Source organism: Aspergillus thermomutatus, assembly GCF_002237265.1.
Source record: "Aspergillus thermomutatus strain HMR AF 39 chromosome Unknown NODE_19, whole genome shotgun sequence".
Lineage (NCBI taxonomy): Eukaryota > Fungi > Ascomycota > Eurotiomycetes > Eurotiales > Aspergillaceae > Aspergillus > Aspergillus thermomutatus.
Window position 1 is genome coordinate 31519 of NW_020798067.1, and position 24667 is coordinate 56185.

At 54.9% G+C, this 24667-nt stretch overlaps 6 protein-coding genes across 6 annotated transcripts; 4 read left to right on the top strand and 2 right to left on the bottom strand.

The window, feature by feature from the left end:
• Positions 1–972: 972 nt before the first annotated feature.
• Positions 973–7612, top strand: pksP (polyketide synthase alb1; the record flags this gene model as incomplete). The annotated part of the gene is made up of 5 exons (XM_026757942.1): positions 973–1262; positions 1312–1603; positions 1652–5083; positions 5140–5895; positions 5951–7612. The coding sequence occupies 5 exons, from the start codon at positions 973–975 to the stop codon at positions 7610–7612; spliced, it is 6432 nt and encodes a 2143-aa protein (XP_026617649.1).
• Positions 7613–9631: 2019 nt separating this feature from the next.
• On the top strand, positions 9632–12341 carry CDV56_105067 (sulfatase domain protein; the record flags this gene model as incomplete). The annotated part of the gene is made up of 2 exons (XM_026758686.1): positions 9632–9954; positions 10028–12341. The coding sequence occupies 2 exons, from the start codon at positions 9632–9634 to the stop codon at positions 12339–12341; spliced, it is 2637 nt and encodes an 878-aa protein (XP_026617650.1).
• Positions 12342–13230: 889 nt separating this feature from the next.
• On the top strand, positions 13231–16175 carry CDV56_105354 (cellobiose dehydrogenase; the record flags this gene model as incomplete). Its single annotated transcript, XM_026758973.1, has 11 exons — positions 13231–13381; positions 13441–13619; positions 13666–14487; positions 14538–15053; positions 15103–15201; positions 15245–15338; positions 15394–15430; positions 15474–15565; positions 15610–15839; positions 15890–15932; positions 15976–16175. The coding sequence occupies 11 exons, from the start codon at positions 13231–13233 to the stop codon at positions 16173–16175; spliced, it is 2463 nt and encodes an 820-aa protein (XP_026617651.1).
• A 500-nt stretch (positions 16176–16675) lies between these two features.
• CDV56_105616 (mannoprotein) lies at positions 16676–17259 on the bottom strand (the record flags this gene model as incomplete). The annotated part of the gene is made up of 2 exons (XM_026759235.1): positions 16676–16864; positions 16918–17259. The coding sequence occupies 2 exons, from the start codon at positions 17257–17259 to the stop codon at positions 16676–16678; spliced, it is 531 nt and encodes a 176-aa protein (XP_026617652.1).
• Positions 17260–19792: 2533 nt separating this feature from the next.
• CDV56_105841 (uncharacterized protein) lies at positions 19793–21417 on the top strand (the record flags this gene model as incomplete). Its single annotated transcript, XM_026759460.1, has 2 exons — positions 19793–20034; positions 20082–21417. 2 exons carry the CDS (start codon positions 19793–19795, stop codon positions 21415–21417), a joined length of 1578 nt encoding a protein of 525 aa, XP_026617653.1.
• Positions 21418–21481: 64 nt separating this feature from the next.
• On the bottom strand, positions 21482–23369 carry CDV56_105960 (transient receptor potential ion channel family protein; the record flags this gene model as incomplete). Its single annotated transcript, XM_026759579.1, has 2 exons — positions 21482–22953; positions 23003–23369. The coding sequence occupies 2 exons, from the start codon at positions 23367–23369 to the stop codon at positions 21482–21484; spliced, it is 1839 nt and encodes a 612-aa protein (XP_026617654.1).
• Between the last annotated feature and the right edge of the window lie 1298 nt (positions 23370–24667).

Below are 24667 nucleotides of genomic sequence, written 5' to 3' on the forward strand. Positions count from 1 at the left end.
ATTTGGTGATACAGCTCGATCCACGTAGTTTGAGTTGGGATACGGCCTGAGCCCGGAGAGTCTATATTGGCTTCAATGCAACATGCAACCCTACACCTTGGATCGCAGTCACAGAAAGATCAGAATAATCTGAAAACCTGGCAGTTGTCTGAGTAAGCATCGAATCAATCTTAGCGATGGCCTGATTTCGGCCGGTTCGCATTGCAACGGCACAAACCATGCAGGACGGCGGTGGGAGATCGATGTCTTTGATTGACGTAATTCATCATCGAAGGGATCTCTTACCATTGACGCACAACCCCGATAAAAGGGTTATTGCCAGATGCGGACATTCCTGGAAGATGGAATGCCCGGGATCTCCTAGCGCTCCGCCGGGCTTCCCTCATGTCCCAGATTTCCGCTCCCAACGGTACCCAATAGCGGTTGTCTCACATTGAATTCGAATCATAGATTCCTATTTCGGAAGAAAAGCAACATCGATCAGAATTTGCAGCTCCCGCATCCATGGAGATGTGCTCGTGGGGAAAAGCAGCTCGCGGGTCTAGATTCCAAGGAAGGGGGCAAAGCAAGTTCCTGCGATGCTTTGGGAGGCCCACAACAAACCGAATTATGCTTTCGTCTCTCTCTCCGATTTGCAGGAGAGCAGCGTGCATGCCCTGATTGCCCCCGAATTGCAGTGCTGCTTGCAAAGTCGTCTGACTGACGTCGCGCTCTTGGATCGAGACATCCTGATCTCCCAGAGCGGACAATATCAGAACCACAAACCTGTTATCCGGCCAGGCCGGGTGGATCTGCCCAGTGGAGTGGTCGGACCCTGGTTGTGTTTAAGTTGCACTTAAAGACACCTCTTTTCGGAGTGACTGTTGTTTTCTCTGCCTCATACGAAAGAAACCCTATGTGCTGCGGCTCAAAACAACCTGTACTCGTAGCAGTCACACTCTCTGGAGCTGCAGGTCGCGCCAAAATCTCGCCATGATGGAGGATCTCCGTCGCATCTATCTCTTCGGAGATCAGACAATCAGCTGTGACGAAGGCCTCCGGAACCTATTGCAGGCGAAGAACCATACCATCGTCGCCTCGTTCATCGAGAGATGCTTCCATGCACTGCGACAGGAAATCGCCAGGCTGCCGCCTTCTCAACGCACACTCTTCCCTCGGTTCACTAGCATCGCCGATTTGCTTGCTCGGCACCGTGAGTCAGGGACGAACCCCGCGCTGGGGAGTGCGTTGACATGTATCTATCAACTGGGATGTTTCATCGAGTAAGTTGCCTTTCAATGTGTATCTCGGTCCACAGCTGATTCCAGATAGCTACCACGGTGACCGTGGACATGCATATCCTTCCTCACATGACGGCCTCCTACTGGGCTCATGTACGGGTCTGTTGAGCTGCGCCGCCGTCAGCTCGTGCAAGAGTGTTGGAGAGTTACTGCCACTCGCAGTCGAGGTTGTTGCGCTGACAGTTCACCTCGGGCTTTGTGTCATGAGAGTCCGAGAGATGGTGGACTCGACCGAGTCATCCTCTGGGAGCTGGTCGATCCTCGTCTCCGAGATTAATGAGGCGGACGCCGCCAACTTGATCAGCAATTTTGTTTCGAAGCGAGTAAGTACCATCTCTATGACTGCTGGGGTGACAATCCTGACATTCCAGGGCATTACCCCCTCGTCGCAACCATACATCAGCGCAGTTGGATCGAAAGGTCTCACTATCAGCGCACCACCCGACGTTCTCGACATATTCATTGAGGAGGGTCTTCCAAAGGAGTACAAACACTTCAAGGCTCCTGGAGTCTGCGGCCCGTACCACGCACCACATCTGTACAATGACCGAGAAATTCGCGATATCCTCGGCTTCTGCTCCGAGGACGTGATTTCAAGCTACGTGCCGCGGGTTTCATTAGTCTCGAGCAACACCGGCAAGCTAGTCCAGGCCAAGAGCATGCGTGATCTGTTGAAAGTGGCTCTGGAAGAAATCCTCTTGCGTAGAATTTGTTGGGACAAAGTCACAGAGTCCTGCCTGTCGATCGTTCAGGCTGCCAACGACAGGCCCTGGAAGATTCTCCCTGTCGCTAGCAACGCCACGCAAGGCTTGCTTACTGCGCTCCAGCGTCTGGGACACTGCAAGGTCGAGGTAGACACCGGTGTCGGCGCTCCTCAAATGGACCCGGCCGCGCTCAATGCTACCGGCAATGCTTCACGGTCGAAAATCGCCATAATCGGAATGTCAGGGCGTTTCCCCGAGGCGGACGGTGTCGAAGCCTTTTGGGACTTGTTGTACAAAGGTCTGGATGTTCACAAAAAGGTGCCGCCTGACCGATGGGATGTCGATGCCCACGTGGATTTAACCGGTACAAAGAGGAACACCAGCCAAGTCCCATACGGTTGCTGGATCAACGAGCCAGGTCTGTTCGATGCCCGTTTCTTCAACATGTCTCCCCGAGAGGCCCTTCAGGCAGACCCTGCACAGCGACTGGCGTTGTTGTCGGCCTATGAGGCTCTGGAAATGGCAGGCTTTGTTCCGAACAGCACTCCGTCCACTCAGAGAGACCGGGTTGGGATCTTCATGGGCATGACCAGTGATGATTATCGTGAGATCAACAGCGGTCAGGATATTGACACTTACTTCATCCCTGGTGGCAACCGAGCATTCACGCCCGGTCGAATCAACTACTTCTTCAAGTTTAGTGGCCCTAGTGTAAGCGTTGATACCGCCTGCTCATCCAGTCTTGCGGCCATCCACTTGGCCTGCAACTCCATCTGGAGGAATGAGTGCGACACAGCCATCAGTGGTGGAGTGAATCTCCTCACCAACCCAGACAACCATGCCGGTCTGGATCGCGGCCACTTCTTGTCCCGGACAGGAAACTGCAACACGTTCGATGATGGCGCGGATGGCTACTGCCGGGCTGACGGGGTTGGGACCATCGTCCTGAAACGCCTGGAGGATGCAGAGGCTGACAACGATCCCATTCTGGGAATCATCAACGCGGCCTACACCAACCACTCGGCGGAAGCCGTCTCTATTACTCGCCCCCATGTGGGCGCGCAGGCATTCATCTTCAACAAGCTTCTCAACGACACCAACACGAGCCCGCACGAGGTCAGCTACGTGGAAATGCACGGAACAGGCACTCAGGCAGGAGACGCCGTCGAGATGCAATCCGTCCTCGACGTCTTTGCACCCGACTACCGCCGGGGCCCGGCGAATTCCCTTCATATTGGTTCCGCCAAGTCGAACATTGGGCACGGTGAATCAGCTTCCGGAGTGACATCCTTGGTCAAGGTGCTGTTGATGTTGAAGCAGAACATGATCCCGCCCCACTGCGGAATCAAGACGAAGATCAACCACAACTTCCCCACGGACCTGGCCCAGCGCAATGTCCATATTGCCTTCAAGCCGACCCCGTGGAACAGACCGGTGTCGGGCAAGCGGAAGATGTTCATCAACAACTTCTCTGCGGCGGGCGGTAACACCGCTCTCTTGATGGAAGATGCTCCTCTGCGTGAGATCACAGGGCAGGATCCACGCAGCGTGCATGTGGTGTCTGTGACGGCCCGATCTCAGAGTGCGCTGAAGCGCAACATCAATGCCTTGATCAAGTACATCGACACGCATGCGCCCTCGGCTCCGGCGAATGAGCGACGGTTCCTCGCCAGTCTGGCTTATACCACCACTGCGCGTCGCATGCACCACCAATTCCGGGTCACCGCTGTAGGATCGAGTGTGAAGGACATCCGTGAGGCCCTGCGTCAACGTGCCGATCAAGAGGTCAATACTCCCGTCCCCGCAACCGCCCCCAAGCCTGGGTTCGTCTTCACAGGCCAGGGAGCTCAGTACACCGGGATGGGCAAGCAGCTGTACGAGGATTGTGCCAAATTCAGAAGCACGATTCACCGACTTGACTGCATTGCTCAAAGCCAAGGGTTCCCCTCTATTCTTCCCTTGATTGACGGTAGTGTTCCTGTGGAAGAATTGAGCCCCGTCGTGACGCAGCTGGGAACCACGTGCCTTCAAATGGCTCTAGTCGACTACTGGAAGGGTCTTGGTGTCACTCCTGGCTTTGTGCTGGGTCACAGCCTGGGAGATTACGCAGCGTTGAACACTGCCGGCGTCTTGTCCACCAGTGACACGATTTACCTCTGTGGCCGTCGCGCGCGGCTTCTCACGGAGCAGTGTGAGATGGGGACCCACGCCATGCTCGCGGTCAAGGCTGCCGTCTCCGAGATTCAGCATCTGCTTGATCCAGAGGCCCACGCCATCGCCTGTATCAATGGTCCTACCGAGACGGTCATCAGCGGGCTCAGCGGTCGAATCGATGAGTTGGCACAGCAGTGCTCTAGCCAGAATCTCAAGTCCACCAAGCTCAGGGTGCCATTCGCGTTCCACTCGGCCCAGGTGGACCCGATCCTGGACTCGTTCGACGATAGCGCCCAGGGAGTCGTTTTCCATAAGCCCTCGGTCCCATTCGTCTCTGCTCTGAACGGAGAAGTAATCACGGAGTCGAACTACCACGTGCTTGGCCCCAAGTATATGGTGAAGCATTGTCGGGAAGCCGTCAATTTCCTTGGTGCTCTCGAGGCGACTCGGCACGCGAAGTTGATGAATGACGCCACGCTCTGGGTCGAAGTGGGATCCCATCCCATCTGCTCGGGAATGATCAAGTCCACCTTTGGCCCGCAGGCGACTACCGTTTCGTCACTCCGTCGCGACGACGATCCATGGAAGATCCTCTCCAACAGTCTCTCGACGTTGCATCTTGCCGGCGTCGAGCTCAACTGGAAGGAATTCCACCAGGACTTTAGCTCTGCCCACGAGGTTCTCGACCTACCCCGTTACGGCTGGGAATTGAAGAATTACTGGATCCCTTACACGAACAACTTTTGCCTTACCAAGGGGGCTCCCGTTACCGCCGAGGTATCGGCGCCCAAGTCCACGTTCCTCACGACCGCGGCGCAGAAGATTGTGGAATGCCGTGAGGACGGAGGCACGGCGACAATGGTGGTGGAGAATAATATCGCGGATCCAGAACTTAATCGTGTCATCCAAGGCCACAAGGTCAATGGAGTGGCTCTGACCCCATCGGTAAGTTTGACGCCGCACTCACCACTGCGAATGAGAAAGCTGACCCATCGATGTAGTCTCTCTACGCTGACATTGCACAAACGCTCGTCGAGCACTTGATTACCACATACAAACCAGAGTACCGGGGACGGGGTCTGGACGTGTGCGACATGACTGTGCCTAAACCTCTCATTGCAAAGTCCGGCGATCAATTCTTTAGGATCTCGGCTGTCATGAGTTGGGCCGAGCAGAAGGCGACCGTGCAAGTCTACTCTGTGAACGCAGACGGCAAGAAAACAGTCGAGCATGCCAACTGCAGCGTCAAGCTCTTCGACTGCGCCGATCGCGAGATGGAGTGGAAGAGAATCTCCTACATGATCCAGCGGAGCGTCTCTCTCCTGCAGGACAAGGCCCAGACCGGAGAGGCTCACCGGATGCAGCGAGGGATGGTGTACAAGCTGTTTGCTGCTCTGGTGGACTACGATGAGAACTTCAAGTCCATCCAGGAAGTCATCCTGGACAGCAAGCAGCACGAGGCCACGGCGCGAGTCAAGTTCCAAGCCCCTGCGGGCAACTTCCATCGCAACCCCTTCTGGATCGACAGTTTTGGCCATCTGTCGGGATTCATCATGAATGCCAGCGATGCTACCGACTCCAAGAACCAGGTATTCGTCAACCATGGATGGGACTCCATGCGCTGCCTGAAGAAGTTCTCCGGCGACGCTACTTACCAGACATATGTGAAGATGCAGCCGTGGAAGGACTCCATCTGGGCGGGTGACGTCTATGTCTTTGAGGGTGATGAGATTATCGCTGTGTATGGGGGGGTCAAGGTATATCCCAATATATCCAATCCGGGAGGGAATGATTTACTAACGTGGTCTATAGTTCCAAGCGTTAGCTCGGAAGATCCTGGACACTGTTCTCCCTCCAGCTGGAGGCTTCAAGACAGCCGGGGTGCCAGTGCCAGCCAAGCCCATCGCGGAGAAGAAAGTTCCTGCCCCGATCAAGCTCACAGGTCCTCCTAAGCCCAAGCCAAGCAGCGGTGCATCGCCAGTGGTCGCGCGCGCGTTGGAGATTCTGGCTGCGGAGGTCGGTCTGTCAGAGGGAGAAATGACCGACAACCTCAATTTTGCCGACTACGGTGTCGACTCGCTCCTCTCCTTGACTGTGACCGGTAGATACCGTGAAGAACTGAACCTTGATCTGGAATCGTCCGTGTTCATGGACCACCCGACCATTAAGGATTTCAAGGCATACCTGGCCGACAAGGGCTTCGGCGACAGCAGCAGCACCGAGCTGTCCAGCGAGCCCGAGTCCAAGTTCTCTTTCAACAGCGATGCATCCTCCGAAGCTTCCAGCGGGCTGACCTCTCCTGGGATCCCCTCTCCTGTAAAGCAAGAGGAGCCCAAGGATGGACAAAGAAAGGTCTGGAATAGCATCTGCAGTATAATCGCCGAGGAGATCGGGGTGTCTGTCGGAGATATTGACCCGAGCGACAGCTTGCCAGAGATGGGCATGGACTCTCTGCTGTCCCTGACAGTGCTCGGTAGGATCCGAGAGACGCTTGACATTGACCTGCCTTCCGAGTTCTTCCTCGAGAACCCCACGCTCGATGCGGTCCAAGCTGCCCTGGATCTGAAGCCCAAGATAGTCCCGGCGGCGACGCCAGTCCCAGCATCCATCAGCCTCTTCGAGACGATCGACAACAGGAAGCCCAAGACACAGCATCCTGCGGCGACCTCGATTCTTCTTCAGGGAAACCCTCGCACCTCCACCAAGAAGCTCTTCATGTTCCCAGACGGTTCCGGCTCAGCCTCCTCCTACGCGACTATTCCGGCCCTCTCCCCGGATGTCTGTGTCTACGGTCTCAACTGCCCTTACATGAAGACACCGCAGAACCTCAAGTGCAGTCTCGACGAGCTGACTGAGCCATATCTCGCTGAGATCCGCCGTCGTCAGCCCACAGGACCCTACAACTTTGGTGGTTGGTCGGCCGGTGGTATCTGTGCGTTCGACGCGGCCCGTCAGCTGATCCTCGAGGAGGGCGAGGTGGTGGAGCGGTTGCTTCTGCTCGACTCGCCCTTCCCCATCGGGCTGGAGAAGCTGCCTCCTCGTCTGTACAAGTTCTTCAACTCGATCGGGCTCTTCGGCGACGGGAAGCGGGCGCCTCCCGACTGGCTCCTGCCGCACTTCCTTGCCTTCATCGACTCGCTCGACGCCTACAAAGCGGTTCCTCTTCCATTCAATGACAGCGAATGGGCCAAGAAGATGCCCAAGACCTACCTGATCTGGGCCAAGGACGGGGTCTGCGGCAAGCCGGGCGATCCCCGGCCGGAGCCTGCGGCAGACGGATCAAAGGACCCCCGCGAAATGCAGTGGCTGCTCAACGACCGGACGGATCTGGGACCGAACAAATGGGATACTCTGGTAGGACCGGAAAACATTGGCGGGATTCATATTATGGAGGAAGCGAACCATTTCACGATGACGACAGGGCAGAAGGCGAAGGAGTTGTCCGAATTCATGGCGAAGGCCATGAGTTCCTAGATTAATTTGGAGTTGTTCATACCTAGGTTGTTTGTCGGTTGTTAGTTGCATCTTGTACTTTACTCCCCTTCTCAACTGTATCTTAGAACACGATTTTAGTTCTCCGGAGTAATGGATGTCTTTTTCTGAATGTCTTCCAGCTAAAACATGAAACGTGGCTTGGGCTACACAGCCTTGTAGTCTGACTATTCTTGGAAGAGTTTTGAGATGCCAAGAGTCAGATTTCTCCACATTTTGATGTCATTTGATGGCATTTGATGTCTTTGATGAAGCTGTTGGTTGTGGTGTGGTGTTGTCAAGACAAGAGTGTCTTGACTCTTGTCTGTTTCTAAACAGATCTCGAGTCACGGGACCCAGCAAAGGCCTCAGGCGCTCATCTGTGCACAGTCCCAAACGAAGGCTACATAGAGGTCGCTGGGAAGAGATCGGCTCACGATTGCGCGAACCGGTAAGAACTTCTAGAAGCCTGAGAAGAATATGAGGGCTGAGAGAGACTGGGGCTGCCGAGGATCACGGTTCATGCCAAATGTGAGATCTACACGGCCATAGTTCATAAGCATGTTCTTGCTATTATCTGAGACCGAGGCTATGATACTAGGTACAGTGTACAACGTTACATCAGATGTCTTACAGACTATAATTGGCTGGACTTCTCCATTCTGACGCCTGATGCCTTTTAACGGAGTACTCCGAAGATAGTAAGGTATGTTCAAAATAGAGTGAGGGGTTTGTTCATACGATGGCCTATGAAGGCTATGATCCAGTCTATTGAATATGCTAACCAGGCTAATGCTCTAGTGCTGAGCCCAAGGCTAATGCGAATTGCGAGGAATCACACCATCAACAGCCAATGCAACCATACTCCAGCACTGTCGTGCAGGCTGAGTTCTGACCGAGAATGAGCTGTGTAACTGCTCTACTATTGTACCTCGCTCCCTACACTTCGGAACTGCCATGTGCTGTTCACTCGCTCTTTACCGCATCCATAGAGAGGTACCTAGGTAGAGCCCTAGACTGAGAGTGAGACAGGACGCCGAATATCCGACAGCACATATCCAATCAGAAAACTTTGCGGGATTACTTTGACACATCGATGCATCTGATTGGTAGAAAGCAGAGACACTGCCCCATGTGGCCACTCCCGAAAAGGAAAGTGATCACTTGCTCTGGCGCTGAGCGTGTGTCAGATTGCCTGTTTGGGTTTAGCCCACCGTATCACAAAAAAGGGTCTATAAAAAAAGAACGAAAAGGAGTCGACCAGAAAACTCCGTACCTAGGTAGGTACTCTCTGTATGCTATGCTCCAGTAGAAACCCAATATAAGGAGCCAACGCAGTATAGGATACATCTATAGAGCTTACCTCCAGAGTAAAGAGCAGGTCAAGCTGAGTCCTGAGTCCTGAGTCCTGTGGCTATTCCATTACTCCGCAATTCTAAATTAAGTGATGCTCCTCCACTTGGTCCCTTCTAGCACTGATAATTGGCTTATGAGGAGATGCTATGGAGTAGTAACTATGGCGCACTCAGGGGCCAAAGCCAACCCACCGCCAAGGGTCTAGGGTCTAAGGACAAAGGGTCCATTATTGACTCCATCTCGTGTTTCATGGTGGAGGAAGTTAGAGCGGTGCCTGATCCAATCCATTTCCAACAAAATGACAAGACAAGACTCCAATTCTGCGGCTCCAACGGTGCCGTCTGCCTCGTCCAGGGTGGATTCTCTAGGCAATATTAATCTCAAGCGGAGTTGAGTGACATCGTCTCCCTCTAAAAATAATAATAATAAATTCTCTTCCTCTTTCTCCATCATCTCTTCAATTTTCATTCTCGTTGAATCTCTGACTCTAGCTCCTCTTTCAACAAGAGCTTTACCATCTTCTCATCCTCATCGATGCGTTCTCGGTCTTGCTGAATGCTGATGTCTCCCTCTCGTAGCATTTCTTGCTGATCGCGTGCCCCGTCGTGGGCCATGCGAGTTCCCTCTGATTGGAAATAAATAATAGTAATTCCAGAAGCTGTCATCATGAACTTCTCAAAGCTCTCGCTCGTCGATCAGCTCAGTCGAGTCATTCGAGTCGTCCGAGATCCCCCCACACACACGTTCGACCGTTGGTGGGATGCATCACGGAAATTCTTCTTCACCCTCGCCTTCATCGCCCTCGTCTGGGCCAAACTCTCACATATTTATGCCCATCTCCACTCATTACCTCCGTCCAAGTTGATTCTGTGGGGTCCGACCTTCTTTTTCCAGGATGTCATCTTCATCTTCCTCGTCCGTCTCTTCACCCAGACCATTGCCTGGCGACCTGGCGCTGTTCTCGCTGCAGTATGCACTGTGCCATTCAGGTGAGACCATCAATCGATTGAACTCCGAGCTCGTCAGCAACAAAAAGGGACTAATGGTTGGTTTACGTACTAGTCTGCTGATGTCTGGCATGGCATCTTCCGCTACCTCCTTCTACATCGTGACCGGCGCCGAGATTCACTGGCGACAGATCCGGACATTTCATGGCGACGCTGCTGCCTTTCGAACACTACTCACTGGCTTAACAGGGTTTCTGATTGTGGAGGCCATCATCCTTGCCGCCTCCTGGTTTCTGGCTGCACCCATCCACCGATTCACCGGGGGTGTCTTGCGGATCTTGGGGGCGCCCTTGCAGAGGTTGGCGCAACGCATCTGGCGCCTTCGCTGTCCGCAGTGGCGGAGGAAGACCAGTCCCATGGATCCCGAGCGATATGAACAGATTGCGGTCGATGATTACCTGGACGACAAGAGCGAGGACGGAGACTCGGTGTTTCTTCTAGACCCCACGAATCACGAGACCCCCGTGCGACATCACGAATCGCTTCTGAAACGCCTGGCCGTCTTCGTCTTCTTCGGCGCGTTTGTGCTCCTGCGGTGCATTCGCCCGCCCAATCCTTCGTACATGGTCCTGTCCGGGGCGCTTCCCGTCGTCCCATTCTCCCCAGCGAACCGCCGCTTGTCTCCCGTCGATGCCGACGGGATGCCTGGAGACTACCACTGGCTGGAGGATCGCTCGGCGCTCGATAAGCCGCCAGCCTGGGATTGGCTCCCGAGCGATCCGATAGCCGGCTTCGAGGATTGGTATCCGGGCTTTGATGACCATCACGGACCACACCATCGTCGTCGTCCTCCGCCGCTGCATTACAATCCCGCCGAGGATCCGTTGCACATCTCGAACCTACAGAATCCCATCCTGGATCCCCTGAGGGAAGCGTTCGCCAGCGGTAACGTCAGCATCAAACACGTCATCCTGCTCAAATTAGAGAGCACACGAGCGGATGTCTTCCCGCTCCGCAAGAACTCATTTATGTGGAATCGCATCGCTGACTCCCATCCTAACCACACCATCCCCGATTCAATCCAGCACAAACTGGCCAACCTGACCCGAACAGCGGAATATCTCACTGGGTTCGCTTCGGGCTTTTGGCGAGACGAGACTGCACATCATGGCAGGAAAGCTTACGGCGGCATCAGCGCCCGCAACGCCTTCACCACCGGCACGTACACGCTCAAGAGCCTTGTCGGAACCGTCTGCGGCGTGACTCCACTAGTGACCGATTTCAATCGCGAGTACAAGCATCACATCTACCAACCTTGCATGCCGCATGTCCTCAACGCCCTCAACCGTCAGATTGACGGTGTGAACACGACCCAGGATTTCACCTCTTGGCCCTGGCACTCCAAGTGGATGCAGTCCGTGACCGAGGGCTACGACAAGCAGGACCAGCTGACTCCGCGACTGGGTTTCAAGGACATTCTCACCAAGGAGCAGCTGGAAGACCCCAGCGCCAAGCATTATCCGGTCCAGTCCAAGGAGATCAACTACTACGGATACGCCGACACCGAGCTCCGCGAGTACTTCCGCGATGCGATCGATGACGCCGAGCGGGAGCACAAGCGACTGTTCATCACCCATCTCACCGGTACTACCCACCATCCGTGGGGCATGCCGAACAACACGTACCAGCAGTTCATGGGCAAGGAGAACTTCCGGTCCAAGGACGATCTCAACAAGTATCTGAACACCATCGGTTTCATCGATGACTGGCTGGCGGAGATCATGGACATTCTCCGGGAGAAAGGCGTTGCGGACGAGACGCTGCTTGTCATGGCCGGGGACCATGGATTATCTCTTCCCAACGACGGGGGCGTCACCCCCTACGACAATCCGCATATCGGCAGCTTCCAGGTTCCCATTGTGTTTGCTCACCCCAAACTCCCGCCCGTCGAGATTACTTCGCCTGTGATCTCGGACCAGATCGTGCCGACGATCCTGGATCTACTGATTGAGACCTCCTCACTGGAAGAAAAGGCCACGCGTGCGGCCAAGGACATGCTGTCCATCTATGAAGGCCAGTCGATGATTCGGCCCTTGATCCAAGAGCAGGATGGCAGGCAAGATTGGCAGTTCACTGTCATGAACACGGGCGGTTCCTGGCTGGCAGTGCGCTCCGCCGCCAAACCAGCCTACCGGCTCGTAATCCCCCTCATCGACGATCTCGAGTGGCGGTTCACGGATCTGAAAAAGGATCCCAACGAACTCCACCCGATCAAGAACTTTGACCTGGTTGATCTGGCCGAGAAACTCCACAACGAGTACGGCTCGGAAGTGACCGACTGGGTCCGGGATGCAGCCCATGTTGCCTCGTGGTGGGTGGGAGAGAACTGGCGTCGCTACCGGTATCATCCCAAGCCACCCAAGCGATGAGCTGCTGGCATTTTCTGTTATTCTTGTTTTCTTATACATGCCTTTTCAAGCTCTGCTATTTGCATTTTCATCTCACATATTGCATCTCGTCGATATACCCGACCTCCAGGCGTACACGCCTTTCTCAGTTCTTGGAGAGGTCACAAACAACTGGACAATTTTGAAAGCGATTGTACATATTACTTTTGAATACATCTCAGATTCCAAATCTTCTGTAGTATGCTTCAAGACATGTTGGTATCAGTCACTGTGGGAATGTAGGATAAGAGCACCCACTTTGTGGCTCATAATCGGTAAGCGGCCCGAATTATACTTACTTGACAGGCTAATGCTTCTAGAATAGACATGGTTTGTACTTGTGACAGGCTCACCAAGGACTGCGGTCATCACTATAGGTGGATGTTGTTCGAGACAGACTACGCAGGTAGCACATTCGATGGGATGCTGCCGGTAGATTTATCCAGCATCCACACTCCGTAATGACTCCCTGACTGAGACGCCTGCAGAATGCACTCCGCATTATCCAGGGTCTGCAGAGCGTCCCCCGCGCCCATCTCGGTAATTGCGAGGGCGATCTGTATCTCCAGCAGTGACGGGTATACCGTCCCGGCCTTATTTATCCGCGACACCGGTCCTCACGCCGCGACGGATAATCTGCTATTGTCATGGTTCCTTCTGGCAAATGAGATCATTTCATTCCTTGGAGATACAACCTCAAACCGCGCCGAAACTCCGAGCTCCTTGCGTCCAGACACCAAATTAAGGCACGGCAATCTATCCAGAACGTGCACCGTCGTACGCACAGGCTCTCCCTAAAGCCGGGCCAATACGGTGAGAGCTATCCTCCTGGACGAGTGTTGCACCGTCTTTATCGGCGGCTGTACTCGTGATGACCGTGGGGTCGGTGGTATTTCTTCAGCGTGTGTCCGTCCTCCTCGGTGGAAGTGCTCGCATGCCCTTCCTCGTCGCCTATCTCTCCGGACGCTGTGCTTTCGCTGCTGATGAAGCCCCTCAACCGTCTCTTTGCCGCGTTCGTCGCGGTCAGCATCGGTTCGTCGCCTCTCATCTTACTAACCTGCTAGCTAACCCTGGTTCTCAGTCCTCGAAACATGCTGGGCCCAGTCCAGCACCCCGGTGGTCTACACCGACCCCGGGACTGGCATCACGTTTGATACGTGGACCGTACCCACGAGCCAGACCGCGGGCGGCCTCACTTTCGGCGTGGCCCTCCCCAGCACGGCGTTGACTACGGACGCGACCGAGTTCATTGGATACCTGGTATGGCGCTCGTCGTTCCAATTGTCTTATCCCACTGATGAGATAGCAATGCGCGTCCACCGACGCCACGCAAACGGGATGGTGCGGCATCTCCCTCAAGGGAAGCATGACCAGCAACCTCCTGCTCATGGCGTGGCCCTACGAGGACACCATCCTGACCTCCTTCCGCTTCAGCTCGGGCTACGTCATGCCAGACGTGTACGCGGGCAACGCGACCCTGACGCAGATCTCGTCCGCCGTCAACGCGACGCACTACACGCTGCTCTTCCGCTGCCAGAACTGTCTCTCCTGGAACCAGAACGGGGTGACGGGTTCCGCGTCGACCAGCTCCGGACAGCTGGTGCTCGGATGGGCGCAGTCCGTCGCGGCGCCGGGGAACCCGTCCTGTCCCGCGGAGATTACGCTGCAGCAGCACGATGCGCAGGGTATCTGGGTGGCGAAGCTCGATTCGTCGGCTGCGAGCGCGTCCTACACGCAATGGACGGCGCTGGCGAACAAGACTGTCCCCGGCGATTGCTCTGGTGGCGGTGGTGGCTCCGGTCCCGTCGGGGTGCCGGTGCCTGCTGGAACGACGTTTGATTATGTGGTTGTGGGTGGCGGTGCAGGCGGTATCGTGGTTGCAGACCGGCTCAGCGAGGCCGGACACCGCGTGTTGCTGATCGAGAAGGGGCCCCCGTCCTCGGGTCGGTGGGGGGGAACCATGAGGCCTGCCTGGCTGGACGGGACCAACCTGACCCGATTCGACGTGCCGGGGCTGTGCAATCAGATTTGGCATGATTCCGCGGGGATCGCCTGCGACGATATCGACCAGATGGCGGGTTGCGTTCTGGGAGGGGGCACGGCGGTCAATGCGGCTTTGTGGTGGAAGGTAGGTTCTCTTCGCCGTCTCAAAAGATTATGCCAGTGACGTTGCAACAGCCTTATCCACTTGACTGGACCTATAATTTCCCCGCCGGCTGGCAGGCGGAGGACATGGTCTCCCCGACGAACCGGGTCTTCGCCCGGATCCCCTGGACCGTCCATCCTTCCGCGGACGGAAAGATCTACATGCAGCAGGGCTACAATGTCATCGCGGGCGGTCTCCAAGCAGCCGGCTGGCAGGAGCTGACCTTGAACGACAACCCGTTGTGGAAGAACCATACCTATGGCCATACCCCGTACATGTTCTCGCACGGCGAGCGCGGCGGACCCATGGCGACGTATCTTGTGTCTGCCAGCGCGCGAAGCAACTTTCAGCTCTGGACGAATACGAGCGTCAAGCGGGTGGTCCGCACCGCTGACGGGCATGTCACTGGCGTCGAGGTGGAGGCTTTCCTGGATGGCGGATACGCGGGCGTCGTCAACGTCACGGCAAATACCGGGCGTGTAGTTCTCTCGGCTGGGACGTTTGGGACGGCCAAAATCTTGATGCGAAGTATCCTGGCCCTTTACTCCGTCCACGGATTGCGCTAATCGGACAGGTGGTATTGGACCATCGGATCAGTTGAGTATCGTGAAGAGCTCGACAGATGGTTCCACGATGATTGCCGAGTCGGCCTGGATCAACCTTCCCGTGGGCGAGAATCTTGTGGATCACGTCAATGTAAGTCTTCGCCTGGATGATCGAGTCGCCACTGACAAGATAGACGGACACCGTTGCTACTCACCCTGACATTGTCTTCTACGACTTTTACGCGGCGTACGATGACCCGATCAAGAGTGATGCGTCGAACTATCTCAGTAGGTCTGCCGATCAATATAAATACCCTTCTGACCATATCAGATAATCGGATAGGCATCCTGACCCAGTCTGCTCCTAACATCGGTCCGATGTAAGTACAGCCTCGCAATCACACACAGTCTGCTGATTGCCAGCTTCTTCGACGAAATCCTCGGCGCCGACGGCATCACCCGCCAGATCCAGTGGACCGCGAGAATGGAAGGGGGCCATGATACGCCTGATGATCGTAAGTCCGCATGCAGCTGGCCAACGCAGAGGCTGACGGTCCAGACGCGGTCACCATGAGCCAATACCTCGGCCGGGGCTCCACGTCGCGCGGACGCATGACCATCACTGCAAATCTGGACACGGTCGTGTCGACGCTGCCGTACCTGCGGGACCCGAACGACGTGGACGCTGTCATCCAGGGAATCGTCAATCTGCAGAATGCGCTCAAGAGCGTCGGGTTGAACTGGACCTATCCTGCGGCCAACGTCACGGCAGCGGAGTTTGTCAAGACGGTGTGTCTACCTGACCTGTTCAAGGCATCACTGATCCTAACCCATATCAGATGGAAATCACAGCGAGCACCAGACGCGCGAACCACTGGCTGGGTAGGTGGCCTCCTTCTGCCAATTCATATGCTGACCATCCCAGGGACATGCAAGATGGGCACCGACGACGGCCGGAATGGCGGCACGGCGGTGGTGGACACCAACACCAAGGTCTACGGCACCAACAACCTGTTCGTCGTGGATGGCAGTATCTTCCCGGGCATGGTGACCAGCAACCCCTCGGCGTATATCGTGGTGGCGGCTGAGCATGCGGCGGATCGGATTCTTGCTTTGGCTAGTTAGTTCTGTGCATGCACATATCTCGATTATTTGACGGCACTACAGTATAACTTATCCTGATGGCATTCACCCTGTCGCAGAGGTTAGACTGTCGCCAACCGTATCGTTTTGGCTGGCCACTGGCAGCATTGTATCATGACAGCTCTACCATTATTCCAGCTCGTCTTTGCTTGGTAGCAATAGATGCCTACAATTAACATTTCAAGCTCATATCGCTACTTGGTGAAAACCTCTCGTGGGCTGCCATTGTCCATGTCCGTGCATGAATAGCCACAATGTTGACCAGGGGGTGCCGACTTCCAGGACAGGAAGTTCTCCGGCTCTATGTCCTATTCCCCGCACATAAACTCCGGGCGTATGGCAAGGAAGAGATTACGTTGTGGCAGTGCCGGCTCATTTCAAGACAGTCCAGTCCATGACTAGACTTTCATCATCACATTCATGTGGCTATGGGCTATGTACTGCTAGCTACAAGAGTCCTGTTCCTGCCCACTCGGAACGATCTAAGAGAAGACCGCAATGGCGCTGACAAACGCGGCATCGATGTCCGCGGTGCCAGAGGCAATGGTCGACTTGTCGGTCGTGGTGGCAATAGCCTGGAGGGCAGACGAGAGGGCGTCCGTCTTGGTCTGCAGCGCATTCAGGTCGGACAGGACGAGACTGCCCACGCCGGCAGAGTCGACTTGGGTTTTCTAGAACAGTCAGTCGGAGAGAGATTGAGAAAGATTGCGAAAGAGGGAAGTACCTTGGCAACAATGGCATCCAGAGAAGTGACGATATCCGGCTTCAGAGCCAAAAGCGCGTTGGTGACGCTGGTGCTGTCGGCGCTGGACAGGGCCGACGTGGCCTTGGTGTCGGTGGTGGCCTTGTCGATGTCGTTCTCGAGCTGCTGCTCCACGACCTGGGCGGCCAGCGCCTGGCTCAGGTCGCCGGTGAAGGCATTGAAATGCTGGGTGAGGGTGTTGATGTCGCTGTCGATCGTGCTCAGGTCACTGAGGATCGTGGCAGTGTCGCGGACCACGAGGGGGCCCGAGATGGCCACGCCGAGGAGGGTGGCGAGCACGGCAGTAGAGAGTTTGAATTGCATCTTGCTGAGTTTCTGACTGTCTGTCTGACTGTTGAGTTGAGTGAGTGATGGCCTGGATACCCGGGGTCGATGGGGTTTATATAGATTTCCAGCCTGAGGACTTCTGCTGTCTGGAGACCACCATCATGAGACAATGAACGCAGATCCTCGGTATTGAAGAGTCCTCATCTGGGATGTTAAATCCACCAATCGAGGCTCACGAGATGCGTCTGAGGAATCCATCTCGGCAGATGGTCTGCAGAATAGACCCAGAGAACTGTGGATGATTCAATAATTCACATGGGTGACTCGATACACCTAGGCAATGAAGTTATATTGGCCCCAAGCCACCGTCAGCATTTATAGATGAATCCTCCCAATCACCCCCTGCTTACCCCACACTTCCCCGGACAGAGATGATCCAATTCATCCATGACGAACTGCGCGAGGCCTTGCGATTGGTGAGATTTAAATCGGCTATGGCGTGTTCGGTCTAGACTCGGGGAGATGTAACCTCAAGAGATGCACTGTATCGGAAGTTAAGCGACGGAGCGCCTGCTTGTGTGACTCGCCACCCTGTCTTGCAGCTTGGCGCCGGACTTGTTCATGGATCAGTAAAGCCCATTTTTGAGAAGAATGTCGTGATTGGGGTAAAATGTTGAGCTGGGTTGAAGTTTGAGCGAGTCAGGCAAGTGTTGCGAAGGGAACCAAATAGCCAGCAGTCTGTCGAATATCGTCATCTCCAGTACATAGGCCGCTGTCACAGATGCCACATGAATGGATCCTTCGATATGCCGACTGAGTGATTTAGACAACGGTCAAGCAGGTTGCTTCAAGGTACGCTGAAGGATCAAGATGCAGGATTAGTCCTGCCTCGGAATGACTGCGCCTGTAGCATCTGATCACCAGGAACACAAAACTGATTCCATTCAAAGAAGTCACCGAGGATGCGTCAGTCAGCGCCGTATTAGCATAAGAAGATGTACTTGAGAACAAACTCACTATAGTTGGTGTTGGTCAGGAGAATGATTCATCCAGAACCGACCATCCTTCAAGGAAGATGGAGTATTTTGAATCACGGTATTCTCCGTTTTCCATTGTATCTAATGTGAGAGCATGATTTGCGAGAGCCCATAGCTCTAGCTAAGATGTCAGTTGTCTCTGCGACAGTCCTAGTAGTGTAATAGTGTCTCTAAGATGTAGCCGGCAATGTGTATATCAAGGAATTAATCATGCTGTTAGTGAGATCAAGGCATATAGATTGACACCATGTTAGAAGGCCATGCACACTAATCTTGTGGCTCTTCTTTAGAGACAAGGATATAAGCATATAAGCTACTCTCATCAGACGGGAGTACCATGCACAGGCTATTCAACTCCTAATACCAAAAATGGGATAGAACTCATCCAAGCTGGACAGCTTTCTCTCACGCTCTCTATTCTGCAGTTTTGACATGAGATGCAATTCTATCTTCTGTATATCAACAGTCGAGTCCATTGCCAGTAAACCCTACTTAATGTATGCCCGACTCTGCTCAATCTATCCATGATCTATTCTCAGATAATATTCTACATCAGACAGAATAATACCCTAACCGACAGTCAACCCTCCAACAGCGAGGCTACCTGTCTGTCCTGCAGCAATCCGCCCAAGACCTCCACCAGAAACGCCCCTTTGTCGCTTTCTTACTAGGCCCGGATAATACTACCGTGCTGATGTCCTCTCTCTCCCTCTCCCATGTGCGACACGCCGAAAGTGAGCTGGCACGGATTGCCTCTGAAACTACGACCGGGAGTACCTGGCCGCTACCGCCATGGTGTCCACCTGGGAACCGTGTGCTATTTGTCGGGAACCATCTACTGGGCCAACATCGGCCGGCTGGTATACTTGGCTTCGGAGAAGGCGTTGAAAGAACTCACGGGGAGGGAAATCCAGAGGATTTCACGTTGGATCTGCCGTGCCGAGAGGTGTTTGCCCGTGGGCAGCGGAGGTCGATAGACCATTGACCGAAGACGGCTGGGAGAGTTTTCATCCTGATTGCAGTGATTTGTCAATTGGTCTATAACTTGCAGTATCGGCCGAATGGTGATGCATATCCGGCATCGGCAGACGTCAAAAACATGATAAGATGAACAATCCAGGTAAATAACTCTGTCACTTTCTTGCTCCGAATTCGCTGGCCATTGGTCTATCAGGATCCAGGCCTCGTTATCTCCGTGGGGACACTGCGACATGCTTTCATCAAATGATTCGCCTGGACTGAGATAACTCAGTGGGAATGCAGATCAGGACTGTACGTAGTGGGCCTGACCCATTGATCCATTTGGTCCAACCAAGCAATGCCATCAAAGCTTGACAAAGCCTGGTGGTGGATCCCCGGCTCGTCAGTGGCAATTGTGTGCCGATAATTCGGGGATTCCCCGTAGCTGGAGAATGATTAGTTATATGACTTTCATATCTTTATTCCCTTAGCAGCTATCGAGTATGCCAGCCAATCTCTTATAAGCGTTCCTCTCCCTCATTGCGACTCGATAACCTGGATTAATCATTCAGATGGCGTCCAGTGAAGGCCAGGTCGGCTTCGATGCCACTCACAAAGTTGAAGATGCCCACCGCGAGGACCTGACGCTGGTCCTCTCTGAAGAGCAAGCCCTGGCTCGGGCCAGGCATGCCCCCGAGGAAGCTCTACCAATCTGTATAGCTTTCGCCCACGACGACCGCGATAATCCCCGGAACTGGGGCAAACTGCGGAAATGGTACATCACCTTCTTCGTCAGTATGCTCAACGTCCTCACGTACGTTTCCTCGTCCATACTTCATGACTCTCCTCACAAAGAAGCAGCTGCTGGTGCGCCGGGGGCATCTCGTCAGGAGCCACCGGCATCGCGGACGAGTTCCATGTCTCCTCCGAGGTCACCACTCTCTGTCTCTCGCTGTACGTGCTGGGTTTCGCCATCGGTCCCGTTCTGCTGGCCCCGCTATCCGAGTACTTTGGCCGGCAACCAGTCTACGTCGTCTCGTGGTTCCTCCTCTTCACCTTCCAGCTGCCCCTCGCCCTCGCCCCCAACATCGGCACCATCATCGTCTGCCGCTTCCTCGCGGGCTGTGCGGGCGGTGCGCCTCTGACCAACACCGGCGGGTCGGTCAGCGATCTCTGGGAGCGCAACAGCAGCGGCGGCCCGATGGCCGTCTACGGGCTCAGCAGTACCTTTGGGCCCCCGACAGCACTGATCATGAGCGGGTACATCGGGCTGAACGCGGGCTGGCGGTGGATCTTCTGGGTGCTGATGGCCATCACAGGCGGCTTCTGGGTGCTGCTCGTCTTCACCATCCCCGAGACGCGGCACAGCATCATCCTGCAGCGCAAAGCCGCGCGGGTCCGCAGGCAGATGGCGCAGGAGAATCTGGCGTCTGCGGCGACGACGACGGACCTCCACGCCAACGCGCGCAAGGGCCTGCACACTCTCTTCGCCATCACCCTGACCCGGCCGTTCCGATTCCTCTTCACCGAGCCCATCACGCTGTTCTCCGCCATCTACAACGGCTTCCTGTATGGATTGGTCTACCTGTTCAACGAGGCCTTCCCGCTCGTCTTCGGCCCCGGCAAGGGCCACGGCTTCACCGTCGGCCAGCAAGGCCTTACCTTCCTCGGCATGGCCATCGGCCCCATCGTCGCGTTCTGTTTCTCCCCGCTGCAGGAGCGGTACTACCTGCGCCGCGTGGCCGCCAACGGAGGCCAGGGGGTGCCCGAGGCGCGCATGTGGATGGCCCGGTGCGGGGCGCTCCTGATCCCCGTCAGTCTGTTCTGGTTCGGCTGGACAAGCTACCGCTCGGTGCACTGGATCGTGCCGATTATTGCCTCCTCGCTCTTCGGCGCGGGCATCTACATCGTCATCCTGAGCATCCTAAACTACGTGGTGGATAGCTATCAGACGTACTCGGCCTCGGCGCTGGCGGGGGTCATCCTCGTCCGGAACCTGGTCGGCGCCGGATTCCCCTTGTTCGCGAGCCAGATGTATCAGAAGCTGGGCTACGAATGGGCGTCGAGTCTGCTGGGGTTCCTGGCCGTCCTCCTCGTGCCGATCCCGTTTGTGTTTTTCTACATGGGCCGGGCGATCCGGCTGCGGAGTCCATGGGCGCGCGAGCATTTCGACTCGAACGAGGATAGTCCGCATTGATGAGTCTAGTGTTTTCAGTCATGCAATTGCCAAGTCTCATTCATGTATATACAAAGACGGTAGATCACGACTTGATCGGATAAGAGATTTCGCGCATGTCCCCCCGGGCCGCGGCCCCCAGCTCATCCAGTTCCGTCCCCAGGCGCACCTTGGACTGGATAAATGACCCGCGATCATCCTGCATAGGCTTGTAGTGCGTGTCCGGGCTCTTGGAGATCACCGCCATGACCGACGCGAAGATCACCAGCAGGATCAGGATCAGCGTCAGCGCCGCGTTGATCACGAAGAAGCACACCCCCATGACCCCCGAGACGATCCCCGGCTGGTCAAACACCCCCGAGAAGAACAGGAGGAAGATGGCGTTGAGGAAATTCACCGCCGCAATGGCGATGTTGTACGTGTTGGTCCGCTTGTCCATCCACGGGCGGATGACGCTCACCCCGATCAGCATGAGTCCCTCGAGGACAAGCAGCGCGACCGTCTGCACGATCGGGACCGACTGCCCCAGACTGATAAACAGCGCTTTGACGAGGAGGTAGCCGATCGTGACCAGGACGAAGCTGGCGGCGGTGGCGCGGTACTGCACGTACAGGAAGCCCCAGCGGTTCAGACAGGCTGCGTCCGAGTACAGCACGTAGGCCGGGTTGCGGTGCATCGTTGTCGATCGTCTCATCAGCAGGATGATCTTGACGGCGGCCCACACCAACGCCCCGACGGTCGATGCCAGGATGATGGCGGCGATCACGATTTCCGCCGAGGAGTCATGCTGCGTGAATTCCCACAGGCAGAAGATGCTCAGCGGGGCGAAGCCGATGAAGACCAGGCGATAGAGAACCCCGCGGGCAACGACGTCCCATTCAGCGAGAAAGTATCCCCACGCGGGACCGGTTCGTCCTCTCTTGGCCAGCACGGCGCAGATCGCCTTCATGAGCAGGACGATGATCATGATCACCAGGGCAAAGAAGGTGAATATGATGATGCTGGTCAGGAACAGGTTCGTATCCTCAATCGCAGCCTTGAGACCCACGCGCTTGATGCCCCGGACAATCACATTCGTCGGGCTTTCCGCGACGTCCCGTTTCCTAAGCACATTCACCGACGTGGTCGACAGCTGCAGCAACAGCGTCGACGGCGTCCCCCCCGTCGCGCGCTGGTACCACGTTCCGATCTTCTGCACGACCCCCACACGGATCACCCCCATGCTCCACTGGAAGTTCTGCGTCCACGACTGCACGATCGGCGGCATGTGCACCGCCAGCATCCCAAACATGGCCTGCGACTGCACGAACCCGAACAGGGCGAGCGTGTTCCCGGCGAGATGAGCGGCGGCGTTCGAATGTCCCAGTGTCGAGGTGAACGCCGACGCTGCCAGCCCCAGTCCCGAGATGACGGCGGTGGTCCATCCGACTCCGGCCTGGTAGACCGTCTTGTCGTTGGAGAGTCGCGCCTCGACACAGGTAATGCTCTGCCCGGTTGCGCTGGAGTTGACATAGATTCGGACGGTGGCGTCGAGGTCAGGAACGGTATACGCGATGCCTGCACACATGAGACGAGCCAGAAAATAGGCCAAGAACGAGCAACTAACCAGGAATCTGCTTGATGACATCCTCCCCGACCTGGATCGAGGCGGTAGGAACATCGATGGGTCCCGCGTTCATCGGACAGAAGCCCTTCGTCTCGTCCGACTTGCACGGATCGAGCGTCCTCTTGGGAGTCGCATATCCGTAGACATACAGGATGACGTCGGCGGTGACTTTGCCGGAGATGGAGGCCACGCCGTCGAAGCTGAAGACCAGGGTGCGATTATCTGGAGTGAAGACGACGTTGAAATAGGTTGCCGTGAAATTCGAGCTGTCCTGACAGATATTCAGGGCGTTAGATTCGATGAGCCGGGTGGCGGAGACGGGGAGGAGGAGGGCTAGTAAGCCAAAAACAAGGGATATTAGATTCATATGGGATTATTGACGAGTAGATGACTTCATTAAAGAGCGTTACGTATAAAATTAATAGAAATTAAGGTGCTGCGATCAGAATGCGCTGGTACTCGGCCAGATGAAAGAGTGGATAGAATCATGAAATGACAGAAAGAAGTCACATCACATGCAGTGGAAGTCAAGAGTATTAATAGATATATGAACTCTGCATTAATTAAATATGTCTATCTTATTCGCCCCTGAAGGAAATTGTGAAACTCTGAGTTTAAGCGGCCAAATAGGTCAGGGTCTGATAGGCTGCTAATTACGCCCTTGAAACCTGGCCAATCTGACTGCTTCTAGCAAGCACAGCCTACCTACTATTCCCTGTTTATGAGTTATGAATTATGAATATATGAATATATGAGTCTCTTGCTTCTGGAGTGCATGTGCAGTATCTGTCTATCAGTCTGTGTCTCTCCTATGTCAAAGTTTGATTACATACTCAATTAAAGTACTTCAACCCCTTACATAGTCTCAGCCCAAATAAGGTTGTTTCCGACTGTCGATCATGGGCAGCCTCAATAGGTCCATTTCCAATCAAGTGTCCGATCTTGTTCCAGCCCGTCCGAGATTCTCAATTCTGATCTGGACAGTCCGGCTTATTCAACTTGTTCAACTCTCCTGGTCCATCCGCCTGATATGTAATGCTATCCTGTCGGTCCCGATTCCCAGCTAAACCAGTACGCTGACATTTCTCTGTTTACGTGAGAGGACCTTCTTTGTCGGTTCATCGCTCCTGTCAGTCTCAGGTTTCATTGCATGAGGGTCACTCTATCCACGTCAACAACCAGTGAGGGAAAGGCGAACTTGTTGGTCAGTATAGCTAATGCAGGCTGGAGGAGACATTCAGCACAGGACGCCTGATTGTTACCCTGACGGCTCGCTGCGGAGGGCGCAGAGACAGACACAGGCAGAGTTGCTAGAAACAATTCGTGTCATGGATCAAACAAGACACCAACATGAGAATCATACAACTCGGACAGACATCCATGTCAGTCGCATTGCTCCGAGGATGCCTGACCCTCGGTCAGCGTTCATTCAGAACAACAGCGAGGCAGCAGTGCTCGAGAAAAAGGTATAAAAGGGCTCAAGTCCTCTGTCTGGATATCAACAACACAGCAACAAGAATCGTCTCTACTGTCTGCTCAATACTCGCTATTTTCACCTGCTGTGTTTTGATTATATCCACTTTGGTGTCATGTCGGACGACATTGTACGATCTCGGCCCGATCGTCTGATGTGTCTCGGATCCTGACCATGTCTGATGTCAACAG